We start from the raw sequence: 16,367 nt of genomic DNA on the forward strand, positions 1-16,367 counted from the left end.
GGTCTTCTTTTAGTTGTTGCGCAAAAAAAAAAAATCGCAGAGGTGATCAAATACCACCAAAAGAAAGCTCTATTTGTGGGTAAAAAAGGACGCCAATTTTGTTTGGGTACAGTGTAGCATGACCGCGCAATTGTCATTCAAAGTGCGACAGTGCTGAAAGCTGAAAATTGGCTTGGGCAGGAAGGTACGTAAGTGCCCTGTATGGAAGTGGTTAAAGAGGAACTGCAGTCTGCTCACATAATTTGTTATAAAAACATCTTTGCCATTCTGAAGCTTCCCTCCAACCACTTTGCATATTATTTTATATATACAGTAATACCTCATATTGCGAGTAATGGAGTTAAAGAGCGTTTCGCAATCTGAGCCATTTTTTATTCCTGACTCAGTTTGCGAGCGCTGTCTCGCAAGACAAGCAGGATTTAAGCCAATGGTGTGTGCAGTAACGCATTTGGCCAAAAGTGCAGGGGCGCCGTTAACACTCGGCGCCACTCGCAAACACTCCGTATCCGAGCGGTCTCAGAGTGTCTCTGGCACAACTCCCCCCTTCTGGCCACATTCGGTACTGCATACAATAGTCACTGTGGAACTAATCTGAGTTTCCATTGACTCCTATGGGGAAACTCCCTTTGATATACGAGTGCTTTGGATTACAAGCATACTTCTGGAACAAATTATGCTCATAATACAAGGTACCACTGTACTGGGATTCTGTACTTGCCAAATATGCTGCAGAAATCACCTTCCACCGAGTCTGGCTGTAGACATTTTCCTGTGGACAGCTGCTGCCTGTTCTCTTCCTGGATTTACAGAGGCACGCCTCCAGCTCTGCAGCTCTTATTGGCCCTCTTATGACTTCACCCCCCCCTCACTTCCAGGCAAACTCTCACAAGAGAGAGAGCTGTGCATAATGTCATAAGCCTGGGCTTTTTACCAGACAAGAAACATGAAGTGGGCTGTATAAGGTATTTACGGACAGAAAAAAAAAATTACTATTCAAAGTTAAAACAAAGGCAGAAGATTTATTAGATGGAATGTTGAAACAATGACTGAGGATCTGCTTTAAAGTGGTTGTAAACCCACTTTTTTTACTTTTACCTACAGGTAAGCCTATAACAAGGCTTACCTGTAGGTAAGGAGAATATCTCCTAAACCTGCACGGTTTAGGAGATATTCCCCTCGCAATGCGCCGCTGATTGCAGCGGCGCATGCGCAGGGGGGATATACGGCAAAAGGACCGGCAGCCACCGGACCTTGCCAAATTTAAATGCGCGCGGGAGTGACGTCATCGCCTCTCCAGCCAATCACAGCGCTGGAGCGGCGATAGCCGGAAGACACGCCGATTCAAGATATCTCGCTCGGCGTGGACCAGGTAAGTTCTACCCACCTCGTTCCAAGGCAAGTATTTCATAATGAGCTAATATGCGGTGCATACTAGCTCATTATGACTTTGGCTTTGCAGGAGAAAACATTTTTTAAGAATAGTTCTAATTCCTGTAAATTGTTGGTTTTACATGCACTTTAAAGCTGAAATCAATGCAGAAAAACTTTAAATAGATCCACAAAGGATATAAATCTACTTTGTGGGCACCAAATTCCTTTGCAACCCCAGTCAATACCTTTTAAAAAAACATGAAATAATCACTGTGCTGCACATAGCCTGCGAAGGACAGAGCTGTGGGGAACAGCCAACATATACTATAAACATTAAGTTTATTAAACTAGCTACCTGGGTGACTCAGTACCCATCCAGACTATTCAGCACCATGCTCCCTACCCTGCATACAAAGTAAATTACAAATTATCATAAACAAACATCCCACAATGGTTCGATAACAAGGTACAGTGGTCACATCAATTACCTCTGCAAGAGATGAGCAGACAGACAGAAACAATAGGCGACTTAATTGATTGTAAAGGTTCATTTTTTTTAAGAAAAAAAACATGTTATACTTACCTGCTCTGTGCAAGGGTTTATTTTGGGGGTCTCCCAGAAGCGCTCCTCCTCTTCGAGTGTCCCACAGGGAGTCGCTTTCCATGAGCGGACTCATGCGGGCGCGCTCCCAAGTCCTGCTGCTGAATCCATTGACACAGAGAGCAGGACTCGGCCCTGCCCTCAGGCTCCAGTCTCACAGGATTTCATTGACAGCAGTGGGAGCCAATGGCTCCTGCTAATATCAATCTATCCAATGAGTACCCGAGACAGTGGCTGGAGCTGCTGTGCTCGCCCCTTGGCTGGAATGATCAGGCAAGAAAAGGCGGGCCTCTGGGGGGCCGCTGCAGGTCAGGCAGCTTTTCACCTTCATGCATAGAATACAGGAAAGTGAAAAACCATGAGGGTTTACAACCCCTTAAATTAGCACAATAATGGGTGAAAGACACTAAGGAGGCACACTATTGGAGAGACCTACTTACAATAAACACATTATAGCAGGAGAACCCAGACAGGTGGCTTGAGCTGATAGTAACATCTGCTAGGAGTCTCACATTGTGAAGCAGCCCTTGTTGGTAATGGGGCATCCAGGCCCTAAACACGGATCCCGGGCCTAGATTCCCAGAGTCTGTGTGTTTTTTTGAGAGACATGGATTTAAATCCAAAGAATCATTACTCCAAGGGTCCCCTAGTCACCTCCAAAAGAGCAGTGCCATCTTAAAGTGGTTGTGAACCCATTGTTCTAACTTTATGCTACATGTAAGGCTATAGTTAGGCTTACCTGTAGCTACCCTGGAAATCTCCTAAATCTGCACGGTTTAGGAAATACCCCCATGTCTGTATGTGCCGAAGTGATCGATGAGGACGGCTGTGGGGGCTTCAATCTAAGTAATACATAATGAGCTAGTATGCTATGCATACTAGCTCATTATGCCTTTGTCGTGCAGTTTTTTTTATTTTTAAGGGTTTACAACCCCTTTAAAAGCCAGTGGTCATAGTCGGTAGGCAAGAGGTTAGCCGTTAGTCTCCTTCAAAAGCTTCTGTCCCACAGGGATCTCTCCCTTTGTGCTATTGTATTCCTACAGGTGTTGCAGGAGCCAATGGATGCCTTGATTCCCACTGAGGAGAAAGCATGCCGAGAGAGCCACTGCTCTTGGGCACAGTGCTAGATCAAGATCAGGCTCAGGTAAAAGTATAAGAGGGGGGTGGATTGGGAGTTTCAGATAATGCAATAATTAGGGGGGGGGGGGGGACATAGGTTTTGTTTTAATAGTTTCTTTAAATGATTTCAAATAATAAGAAAAAAAAGCTTACCTGATACAGCCAGTAATAACTTGAACAAGAGGATAGATGAGAGGCTGCAGAACCTCGCTGGGGTGAATTGTGCTCAACACTCGACACCAGAGATACAAGCAGTGAATATACTGCCAATTATACACTGACTGATGAGCCCCCTTGAAGAAGAAAAAAAGAAAAACATCTTAAAGTGGAGTTCCACCCATAAATATAACATTACATCAGTAGTTTTAAAAAAATGTCATTAGTCCTTTAAGAACAAAAACATTTTTTTTTAGATGCCTTCAAAGTGTTGTTGCTAGGCAGAATAGTTAATCTTCCCTCTTCCTGCACCTAGGTGCTTAAGCTTCACCGCACAGACTCCTGGGAATGTAATGGGTGTAACTTTCCAGGAGTCTGTGCACTCCCCAGTCTCGAAGAATCATGGACAGTACAGGTGCTGAAACCTGATCTGAAAACTATTACACTGCTTGTGCAGCACTGAGCATGTGCAAGATCTGCAAGGCTGAAATCCAGGAAGTCATACAGTCTGGCTTCATGATGCCCACACTTAAGATGGCCCCAGTCAATTTCTATTTTATTAAGTGTCTAAATGATGTAACAACCCAACAAAACGGACCTTAGTTTACAGACTAACTTTACTAGAATACATTAAAGCGGTGGTTCACCCTGCAGAACAACATTTCAGCATAAAATCCGGCATAGTAGCGCGAGCTACACTATGCCGGTCTTAATTTTTTTATCCCCGTACTCACGGTTATATCGTACATAGACGATTCCGTCTGCCGCGGGGAATGGGCGTTCCTAGCAAGAGGGAGGGTGATTGACGGCCGGCTCTGGCACGTCACGCTCCCCGAAGACAGCCGGAGTAGGTCTCGGCTCTTCACGGCACCTGCGCACAGGCTATGCGCAGGCGCCGTGAAGAGCCAAGCCTATTTCGGCTATTTCCGGAGAAGCGTGACGTGCCAGGGCCGGCCGTCAATCACCTTCCCTCTCCATAGGAACGCCCATTCCCCGGAATCTTCTATATACGATATAACAGTGAGTGCGGGGATAAAAAAATACAGACAGGCATACTGTAGCTCTCGCTACTATGCCGAATTTAATGCTAGAGGGAAAAAAAAAATATTTTTTTTTTATATAGGGTGAACCCCCGCTTTAAGCTTGTGTATTACAGGGGTATTTATATTTAAAAAGTGAAATTGTGGCCGGAACTCCGCTTTAAAATGCACCAGCCAAAGCATCTCTCAAAAACTGTACAGCAGAAGAACGTAAAAGGATGTTCAAACCAAAAGGAAGAAAAAAAAAAAAAAAAAGGGCCATATATTACAGAACGCCATATATAGAAATTAGGATCACTCCCTTGCCACATCCGTAACTTGAAATTTCAAACAAAAAGAGAACCAAAAGATTGGACCACAGCATTTGGTCACAACATAAGCATTTTTTTTTTACAAAAAAAAAATATATATATACAAAAAAAGTTTACATGGACAAAAAACACAAAATTACATTAAAAACATGTATTCACATAAGGCCAACAGTGGCCAGGTATTTGCAAACTCTTGTGAGTTATATAATCATAGGTACGTTAGCCCCTGTGCATCAACGCGTTTCGCTGACCAACTTCCTCAGGACACACAAAGGAGAAATACAAGAAAAACAGGCCTCACCGTATAAATAGAAAAATACAACAAAATGACATTACATTGTATATGCTGTTACATGTAAAGAAAATCTATATATTTAACATCTATAACATACCCAAATAAAATGTATTCACCTTGCCTAAATATGATCACATACATTTCCTGGGTGGCCACCGAGCAACAAGCATTGCCAAGCACTAAAACCACGTCATCAGGTAGGGTCAAGAAACCATAGATTAAGAAGAGGTGACTAAAACGAATCATGAAAAAAAAGGGGGAGGTGGTAGTCACTTCCAATAAAGAATGAGCCAATATCTGGCAATATTCAAAGTGAAAAGTTCAGAATATGTTACTATACAGCACATGTATTTGTAGTTGGTAAAAAAATGTATATTGGAGTAAGAAAATGGCAAATATTAGGCCCTAATTGACGACTATATAGTACATGCCCCAATGCGAGTAAGTAGCTTTAATATTTATTAACGCACTAATATTTAATGACATCATATGCCTCTATTATAGAAGGGGAAACTTACTTGATATCAAGAGAATGTATTTGAAAGCCCCCATCGGTTATAGTGGAAACAATCCAGTCATGGCTGCATACGAGATAAGTAAGCACCAGCAGAGATTAGTAGAACAGGGTTAGAAATTGAAGTTTTCCAACTAGTACAAAGCTTTTGTAATTTCTAACCCTGTTTTAGTAATCTCTGCTGGTGCTTACTTATCTTGTATGCAGCCATGACTGGATTGTTTCAACTATAACCGATGGGGGCTTTCAAATACATTCTTCTCTTGATAGCAAGTAAGTTTCACCTTATATATTAGAGGCATATGATGTCATTAAATATTAGTCAATCAACATCTAAGCTACTTACCCGCATCGGGGTATGTTTTATATATATATATATATATATATATATATATATATATATATATATATATATATATATATATATATATATATATATATATATATATATATATATATATATATATATATATATACATACATATATATATATACATATATATATATATATACATACACATACACATATATACATACACACACACACACACACACACACACACACACACACACACACGTGTTCACAGCGCCTCCCCGCGGGGATGTAGTCCCAAGGGAGGGGGCGAGCGCGCTGACTAACCCCCAGCCAAAACGGCTCAGATGATGGGGGCAAGCTTACTGAGGAGGAACAGGAAGTGGGACAAAGAAAAGAAAAAAAAATTAGAAGAAAAAAAATCGAAAGAAAAGGTTAGTGAATCAACAATGCACTAGCTTAACCACTTCACTACTGGGCACTTAAGCCCCCTTCCTGCCCAGACCAATTTTCAGCTTTCAGCACTGACGCATTTTGAATGACAATTGTGCGGTCATACAACACTGTACCCAAATTATATTTTTATAATTTTTTTTCCCACAAACAGAGCGTTCTTTTGGTGGTATTTGATCATCTTAGCGATTTATTTTTTTGCGCTATAAACAAAAAAAGACAAAAGAAAATTGAAAAAAAACACAATTTTTTTAAAAAAAATATTTTTTCCCTCAGTTTAGGCCGATACGTATTCTTTTACATATTTTTGTTAAAAAAAAAATCGCAATAAGCGTATATTGATTGGTTTGCGCAAAAGTTATAGCGCCTACAAAATAGGGGATAGATTTATGATTTATTTTTTACTAGTAATGGCGGCAATCTGCGATTTATTTGTCAGGCCTGCGATATTGCGGCGGACATATCGGACACTTTTGACACTATTTTGGGACCATTCACATTTATACAGCGATCAGTGCTATAAAAATGCATTGATTACTGTATAAATGTGACTGCCGATCGCGGGTACCTGGCGGACATCGCGGCCTTTAGCCGCGTGCATCGGCATCTCAGCGATGTGCCGGGCACAGTTTTTCCCCCTGCGTGCCCCCAGCGGCGCGAGCGGGGAATGCAAATAAAAGGACGTCCAGGGACGTCCACCCGGCAGTTGAGAGCCGTGCCATGGACGTCTTTCGTCTACAGCGCGGGTCTCAAGTGGTTAAAGGAACCTATTTATAAAATACAAAATTAACCTTTACAACCCCTTTAAGAAACAAGTGTCAGAAAAAGATTTTGACTTTAAGTGGTTAAACTTCCTGCACTTACACACAGAAGTTTGCTCTAAGGCTCCTTTCACGCTGGGGCAGGAGGTGCAGTGTCGGTATAGCGCCGATATACCGTCGAAATTGCAGCGGTATTCGGTCGCTAGAGGTGTGGTTTTAACCCCCGTGGCTGCCGAAAGAGTTAACACACACACACAGAAGTTTATCTCTTTGATCTAAGAAAAAAGCGTTAGTTACAAGTTATGTTTCCTGTTAAAAACTTGGCAGACTGCCCAGATATTTTCTTTTGACAGCTGAGTGAGTCTCTCCACTTGTTATATGAAATTATTGTAAAACTCTGCATTGGAGATCATCAGGGGGCAATTGTGCAGCTCTAATGTAATGTGATTTATTGTATTATTTTTTTTTATCTATACAGTGAGGTCTGTTTTTCTTGTATTGTCCCTTTGTGTGCCCTAAAGAAGCAAATCAGTGAAATGCATTGACGCACAGGGGCTCACCTGTCCCTGCTGAAGAAAGGCATCCCCACAACATGATGCTGCCACCACCATGTTTCACGGTGGGAATGGTGTGTTCAGAATGATGTGCAGTGTTCGTTTTCCGCCACACATAGAATTTTGCTTTTAGTTTGATTTTGGTCTCATCTGACCAGAGCACCTTCCACATGTTTGCTGTGTCCTCGCCCTCCCACCCCACATGGCACACTGCAAACTGAACTTCTTATGGCCCTCTTTCAAACAATGGTTTTCTTTTTGCCACTCTTCCATAAAGGCCAGATATCTGTAGTGCACGACTAATAGTTACCCCATGGACAGATTCTCCCACCTAAGCTGTGGATCATCTCTGCAGCTCCTCCAGAATTACCATGGGCATCTTGGCTGCTTCTCTGATTAATGCTCTCCTTGTCCAGCCTATCAGTTTAGGTGGATAGCCATGTCTTGGTAGGTTTGCAGTTGTGCCATACCCCATTATTGGATGATGGATTTAAACAGTGAGATGTTCAAAGCTTGGGATATTTTTTATTTTTTTGATAACCTAACCCTGCTTTAAACTTCTCCACAACTTTATCCCTGACCTGTCTGGTGTCTTCCTTGGTCTTCACGATGCCATTTGTTTACTAAGGTTCTCTAACAAACCTCTGAGGGATTCAAAGAACAGCTGTATTTATACTGAGAGCAAATTACACACAGGTGGACTTTACTTAGCAATTAGGAGACTCTGAAGGAAATTGTTCCACTACAATTTTTTTAGGGGTATCAGAGTAAAGGGGGCTGAATACAAATACATGCCATACTTTTCAGATATTCATTTGTAGAAAAAAAAATGAAAATCATTTATCATTTTCCTTCCACTTCACAATTATGTGCCACTTTGTGTTGGTCTATCACGTAAAATCCCAATAAAATACATTACGTTATACAATTACGTTTTTGGTTGCAACATGACAAAATGTGGACAATTTCAAGGGGTGTGAATACTTTTTCAAGGCACTGAATGTATTCTACATGGTAGCTTACACACAGAGCAATAAAAAATAATAATAAAAAAAAAAAATTATACCCTCTCTCATCTATAGCCTAGAAGTGCGATTAACCCCTTAAGGGAAGGCACAATACGCAGCAAGAGTTCAGAGACTAACAAGCCAGAAATATCTGCCCTAACAATGTTTGTGCCTCATTCCCCAGACTAATGAGTAAAAAACAGCAGGGGACAGTCATCAGCGTCACTGATAGAACACAATAGGGTGGCCTGGAAACTTTAAGCTGACAATCAAGTCACATTTTTTTTTTTAAATAATTTATAATTTATAAAACAAAAATGTAGCAAAGCATAATAAAGTGCATGCATCCTTAAAGCGGGAGTTCACCCATTTATTTAATTTTTGCCCTTTTCCCCTTAGATTCCTGCTCGTTCGGTCTAGGGGAATCGGCTATTTGTTTTAAAATATGAGCAGTACTTACCCGTTTTCGAGATGCATCTTCTCCGTCGCTTCCGGGTATGGGTCTTCGGGAGCGGGCGTTCCTTCTTGATTGACAGTCTTCCGAGAGGCTTCCGACGGTCGCATCCATCGCGTCACTCGTAGCCGAAAGAAGCCGAACGTCGGTGCGGCTCTATACTGCGCCTGCGCACCGACGTTCGGCTTCTTTCGGAAAATCGTGACGAGATGGATGCGACCGTCGGAAGCCTCTCGGAAGACTGTCAATCAAGAAGGAACGCCCAGTCCCGCAGCCCATACCCGGAAGCGACGGAGAGGATGCATCTCGTAAACGGTAAGTACGGATCATATTTTAAAACAACTAGCCGATTCCCCTAGACAAAACGAGCATCCATCTAAGGGGAAAATGTGTTCTCTATGGGTGAACCTCCGCTTTAAAGGCCAAGATCAATCCAGATATTTAGGAGTACAAAAAAAGGTAAATGGAGCAAATCTCATGCAGACTTATTTATTTGTTCTTCTAGCTCTCAGAGAAAAGGAGCCGTCTCCTTGGAGTTCCTTATGTGCAATGCCTAGAATGTGGATCCTATTAACCCTTCAACATTCTCTTTACTATAAAATAAGAGACTGGGATATAAAAGGATGTATAAAGATATTCTTGCTTACAACTAATGCATAGTCTTTCAGCACAGCTGAGCTGTCCAAGTTCTCCCCACCAGGGTCCCAAAAATAGAAGCAGCTGGTAAGCAATTTTTTGGTGGGGCCAATCCTTTGACAAGTTTGTCTTTATGCAAAAGAAAGAGATTGTGAGTTCTGATCTTTTACAATATGTCTCAAGCTGTTGCTCTGTTGGCACGAGACATTTTCACTGTTAAGATATTACCACAATTTTACTAGGGATGCACTGAAATATTTAATCCGAAAATGGCCTTTTCGGCAATTTGCTGAAAGAGAATTCACGCTGATAATGGCGCCGAAAATGTGGCAGGGCCTGCTAGGCAGGGCCCCACCCCTGGTGCCACCCATGACGGAGGGAGTCATTCTGGAGCGCCCGTTCTTACTCTCCCCTCCCTCCTCACCCATGCTGCAGGCGGGCCCATGGGGTCTCCGTGTGCCCCCTCCCTGAGTGGTGGCTGCATATGGAACCGGGCTCCCTGATCCTCAGCCGATGTGTAAATCGGCAGTGCAGGAAATCCGTCACGCTTTTCTTTTTTCTTTTCTTTGAAAGTGAAAGCAAGGAGAGGTGTCTAGCAGTGTGTGCCGTGCGCTCTGCCTCCCCCTACAGTGCAGTACCCAGCAAGGAGAGAATATTCAGTGCTGCAGCTGACAATTTTTAAAAAGGCTGTCTATATATGTTTGTTTGTGTGTGTCTGCATGTTTGGGTGTCTGCTTGTGTGTATGTTTATGTGTGTGTGTGTGTGTGTTTTATATGAGTACGTTTATTTGCACTGGTGAGGCACAGGCAGGCTGCTTGATGGGCATTGGTAGGCTGCTGGGCACAAGCAGGCTGCATGACAGGCACTGGTAGGCTGCTGGGCACTGGTGAGGCACAGGCAGGCTGCAAATAATGGGCACTGGTAGGCTGCTGGGCACTGGCAGGCTGCATTGATCTCCTGTACCATGTCCCCAGTCTCTGACCATCTCCTGTACCGTGTCCCCAGTCTCCGACCATCTCCTGTATAATTTATTTATTTTTTAAAACAGTCACTTTCGGTATTGGTTTTCGAGATCTTGTATTTTTCCATTTTCATCGCCAAAAAACCCATTCGGTGCCTCCCTAAATTTTACTATAAATTGCTATGTGAAAGCAGATAGCGGTAGCTGCAGGATTTGAAACAAATCAGCCCAATTCAAAGCCACAAGTCAAGGCTCAGAAATGGTTAATGGTGTTAGGGGGTCCAGTGATGGTCCTGTGCTGTGGCTGCCATCTTTACGGTGACATTTCTAAAAGTCACGCCATGGAAGGGAGTTAAGCTAGATCGCTCTGAATTCCGTAAAACAGACTGATTCTCTACAGTCGGCAGATCGAGGTGACAGGAAAGAAAACAAATCTAAGGAAAAAATAATTGGCTTATGAGTAGCTGTCTGAGCTGCAGAGTGAGAAGACTGGTTATCACGATCCAATTAAGAGTTTCCTTTACACAAGCCCGCAGCCAGACTGGGTGGAGAGTAACCTGCAGCAGCAAACAAACATCTCTACTGTACAAAAGAAAAAGAACCCTATATTCTTTACATAGCGCTGCATGTGAAATGGTTATATACTTTGTACAGTAAGGGCAAAAAAGTATTTGATCCCCTGCTGATTTTGTATGTTTGCCCACAGACTAAAATGATCAGTCTAATTTTATTTGTAGGTTTATTTTAACAGTGCGAGACAGAACCACAAAAATAGAGAAAAACTAATTTCAAAAAAGTTAAATGGATTTATATTTTAATGAGTGAAATAAGTATTTGATCCCCTATGAGCAAGATTTTTGTCTCTCAGGTATCTTCTTATACAGGTAACTAGCTGAGATTGATCATGAGAACGGTGAGGAATCAGCCTAGAACTATACGGGAGAATCTTGTCAATGATCTCCAGGCAGCTGGGACCAGTCACCAAGAAAACCATTGGTAACACTACGCCGAGAAGAACTTGGAATCCTGCAGCACCCACAAGGTTCCCCAGCTCAAGAAAGCACATGTACAGGCCTGTCTGAAGTTTGCTAATGAACATCTGAATGATTCAGAGAAGAACTGGATGAAAGTGTTGTGGTCAGATGAGACCAAAATCAAGCTCTTTGGCATCAACTCAACTCGGCATGTTTGGAGGAGGAATGCTGCAGGGTCTGGCATGGATTTTAAGGAAAACTCTGTGCCAAAATAGAAAAAAAAATGGCGTGGGGGTTCCCCCCAAAAATCCATACCAGACTCTTATCAGAGCACGCAACCTGGCAGGCTGCAGGAAAAGATGGGGGGGGGGGGGGAAGGGCCTCATCCCCACAACCCTTCATGCAAAAATCCTCATTTTTTTGCACAGAAAATTACTAAAAAAAAATACCAAAACACTATATATATATATATATATATATATATATATATATATATATATATATATATATATATATATATATATATGTTTTTTTTAGCAGACACCTTAGGGAATAAAATGGCGGTCATTGCAACTTTTTATCTCACACGGTATTTGCACAATCATTTTTCAAACGCCTTATTTTTTGGGAAAAAAACGGTTTCATGAATTAAAAAATAACAAAACACTAAAGTTAGCCCAATGTTTTTGTATAATGTGAAAGATGAAGTTACGCCGAGTAAATGGATACCTAAAATGTCATGCTTTAAAATTGCGCACACTCATGGAATGGCGCCAAACTTCAGTACTTAAAAATCTCCATAGGCGTCACTTAATTTTTTTTTACAGGTTACCAGTTTAGAGTTACAGAGGAGGTCTAACGCACACGGCGATACCTTACATGTGTGGTTTGAACGCCATTTACATATGTGGGCGGGACTTACGTGTGTTCGCTTCTGAGTGCGAGCTACTGGGGATAGGGGCGTTTAAAAAAAATTATATTTTATATATATATATATATATATATTTTATTTTACTTAATTTATTTTTACACTTTTTTTTTTAATCACTTTTATTCCTATTACAAGGAATGTAAACATCCCTTGTATTAGGAATCGTTTGTGACAGGTACTCTTTATTGAGACCTCACTTCTCTCCTCCAGGCTTGAAAGCATACGATCGCGATTGCGGCTTTGTTTACATCCTGGTACCTGGGCGTGACGTCATAACATCGTGCCCGGGCCACCGACGATCATAGAGATGACGGGTGACCATCTGGTCACCAGTCATCTCTATGCCTCTCATCTGGCGCCGGCAGATCGTTTCTCCGGGGCTCCGATGGCAAGGGAGAGCCCGGAGAAACACTGTATGGCGACGGGAGGGGGGGAGTCCGCGCTATGATCGTTCTTATCGTGCACAGAATCGCCAGTTGAAGAGATGGATATCTGAATGATGCCTGTAGCTGCAGGCATTGTTCAGATATCCCCACTGAAAGTCCAGGACGTCATATGATGTCCTTGGACGGGAAGTGGTTAAAATTAGCACTTGTTCGTGTCCCATAGACTTTAATGGTGTTCAAACAAATTTTTTGCCTGTTCGCATGTTCTGCTGCAAACCAAACCGGGGGGTGTTCGGCTCATCCCTAATGACAGGTATAAATAAGGAGCCGCTGGCTGCTGCATTGTCCTCTAAAGTCCTCCAGTCACAGGTTTGTTCCCTGTACTGTCTGACTGTAATTGTGTTAAAAAAAACACTGTTTTAAAAACCAGCTGGTATTCTGGTAAATCTACTGGTACTTTTTCTCTGGTGAGATAATCAAACAATTTCAGAATTTGTAGAGGAAGACGACTGCTATATTTCTCATGACGCGCACAGGAGACTGTCAAGTTGGCAAGATCTAATCATCTCTAGACCTAAGCAAAAGGGATTGTACACATATCCAGACACACCAAACAGCATTAAATCTAATTCCATTATACCAGAACTAAAAAAAAACATGTATGACCACCTGTCAATATGTGGATTATCTGCCTTGACTGAGCATGAGGCTTCCACAGATGGACAGATGTCTCAAAGAGGACAATAGATGGAGACATCTGCCTGTCTATGACTGAAAAACAGAAGGAATCCCAATTCGATCTGCTCTCTAAATCAATACTAGTGGGTGAAAGCACTGGTGGCAGAGACATCCAAGACCACGTTTTTTTAAAGAGGATCTTCAGTACCTCCCCAAAAAAATAAAGGTTAGCAGCTACAAATACTGGTCCTCGGATCCCAGCAAAGAGGGCCAAACTTCCTCTAAAACGGTAGCGGGTTCCTAACAAAACGAGTGCAGGGACCGCCCTGTCTTTTCCCCGCTCTCCTCTATGGGGGATCGGATGAACACGGACCGTCTGTCTGTGTTCACCCAATCCGATGACAGATGGGAAAAATAGGGTTTTCCTCCGTCTGCAGAATCAGAGAAATGCGGAACCGAGGCGAGATCGGGTGTCAGCGGATAGTCATCCGCTGACACCTGCGATCTCATAGGGACCAATGTATGTCCCTTTTTCATCTGTACACGGATGGATGAAAAAGCGGATATACGGTCCGCCTGTGTGAAAGAGCCCTTACACTTTAATATCAGTCTGCTCATTGTTGTATGAATTTTGTTTAGTGGACTCTAATGCAGGCTCCGCTGCAGTGCCACCTGCTGGCAAAAAGAGATGAATGCAACAAATTTGCTATGTTTTGAGATTTGTCACTGATGATCAGACAGAATTTCATTCTAAACACATACACAATTAAAGCGGGGGTTCACCCTATCAACGAAAAAAAAAAATTTTTTTTTTCTTTTACCATCGAGACAGGCATTGTAGCGCGAGCTACAGTATGCCTGTCCCGAATTTTTTACCCCCGTACTCACCTTGTACGCGTAGATCGAAGATACCGGGGAATGGGCGTGCCTATGGAGACGGAGGATGATTGACGGCCGGCTCTGGCGCGTCACGCTTCTCCGGAAATAGCCGAAATAGGCTTGGCTCTTCACGACGCCTGCGCATAGCCTGTGCGCAGGCGCCGTGAAGAGCCGAGACCTACTCCGGCTGTCTTCGGGGAGAGTGACGTGCCAGGGCCGGCCGTCAATCATCCTCCCTCTCCATAGGCACGCCCATTCCCCGCGGGAGCCGAAAAATACGATCTCCGATTACAAGGTGAGTCCGGGGTTAAAAAAATCGGGACAGGCATACTGTAGCTCGCGCTACAATGCCTGTCTCGATGGTAAAATCAAGCCAGTGAGGGTGAACTACCGCTTTAAGAAGTCTTCAAGACTGGTATTCTGTTGCAGTGCTTCTTCAGAGCAGCTGAGGCAGACATATATGACCCAATACCAATTTGGCATCCACGAGAATGCAGGAGTTGTATGCAAGAGGACAATTGTTTTGCTGAACTACTTATCATATAAAACATGTAAAATGAGTGGCGTGTATAAAAGCAGCAGGGATTCTAAACCCTTCCAGCCCACGGCCAACTTTCCAGATATCCTTTGGTGCCAAAATACCTGATGACAGCTAATGTCAGAGTAGAGAGAGTGGAGATGTCACCCTCTTCTCTCCCATCATGTGACAATGCTTTCCCTCCTTATGGAGGGTGTCAATGATGGTTTTCTGCACAACTGTCAGGTCAGCAGTCTTTCCCATGATTCCTACTGAACCAGACTGAGAGACCATTTAAAGGCTCAGGGACCCTTTGCAAGTGTTATGGCTTAATTAGCTGATTAGAGTGGGACACTTTGAGCCTAGAATATTGCACCTTTTCACAATATTACAATTTTCTGAGATTGTGGATTTAGGGTTTTCATGAGCTGCAAGCCATAATCATCACAATTATGACAAATCACGGCTTGAACTATCTTGCTTTGCATGCAACGCGTCTATCTCATATATTAGTTTCACCATTTAAGTTGCATTAGTGAAATAAATGAACTTTTGCACGATATTCAAATTTTTCGAGTTTCACCTTTACTGTGGTAATATCACAACTGCATATACAAGAGAGCAGCCTAGTGCAAGATTAGTTCAGCATTCACAAATGACAAGGGCAATTCTGCTTTGGGAAAGAATGCCTTGACGGCAAACAAATGCAGTGACTGCAGGAATTATATAATGCAAATTACTACAGACAGAATCAACAGCTCCTGACATACATTAGCTGAACTGCCAATTCTCATCTCACCTTCTTCTTTAGGGTCATGGCACCGCGCAGATGAATTGCCAGCTGTCTGACGTATACAAATATGTGCTGATAGGAGGCCTGGACGTCCAGCGCATACATCTCGGTTAAAGTACGCTGCATAAAGTTGATCATGGGCAGGGCATTGGGAGATGTAAATTTACAGTTCTTCACATAGGAGATGTACATTTTCTGCATGAGGAAGACAACATTTATCAAATATTTTAAACCGGTGCACAGAGGAATGTCAACATTCATAGCAAGTAGTAAAATAAGCAAGCTCTTTCCTTGTCGGAACATTTTGATACGATTACTGTTATACTCAACTGCATTTCTTAAAGCAAACAGTTAACAGGAAACCATTAACTACACAGATAAAATACATATATGAGAGCCATTTTACCCGCCAAAGGATTTGCATTTCTGTCTATCCATTCCTGAGATTTACACAGCACAGCCCTGCTTGAGAAATTTGGGAAGACCAAAATTTGTTGCTATATATTGCTATTGAGCACCCCACATTGCCATTTTTGTACGTGATCACTTTTATTCATGTCATATTTTGTCTATGACTTTTTACCAATAAACCCATCTGGTTTTAATTGACCTGCACTATTGGAGTTCCTTTTTCCATTTTATATTATCTTGGGAGCTCTAGC

At 42.5% G+C, this 16,367-nt stretch overlaps 1 protein-coding gene across 1 annotated transcript in view; it reads right to left on the reverse strand.

The window, feature by feature from the left end:
- NOC2L (NOC2 like nucleolar associated transcriptional repressor) overlaps window positions 1-16,367 on the reverse strand; it is a 174,069-nt gene that overhangs the window by 129,491 nt on the left and 28,211 nt on the right. The window contains exons 10-11 of the mRNA XM_040325958.1: window positions 15,712-15,900; window positions 3,245-3,384 (exon numbers count right to left, since the gene is read on the reverse strand). Of these exons, the coding sequence (XP_040181892.1) occupies window positions 3,245-3,384; window positions 15,712-15,900 (329 nt within the window). The remainder of the gene's footprint in view (window positions 1-3,244; window positions 3,385-15,711; window positions 15,901-16,367) is intronic.

This window comes from Rana temporaria, chromosome 10 (assembly GCF_905171775.1).
Source record: "Rana temporaria chromosome 10, aRanTem1.1, whole genome shotgun sequence".
NCBI lineage: Eukaryota > Metazoa > Chordata > Amphibia > Anura > Ranidae > Rana > Rana temporaria.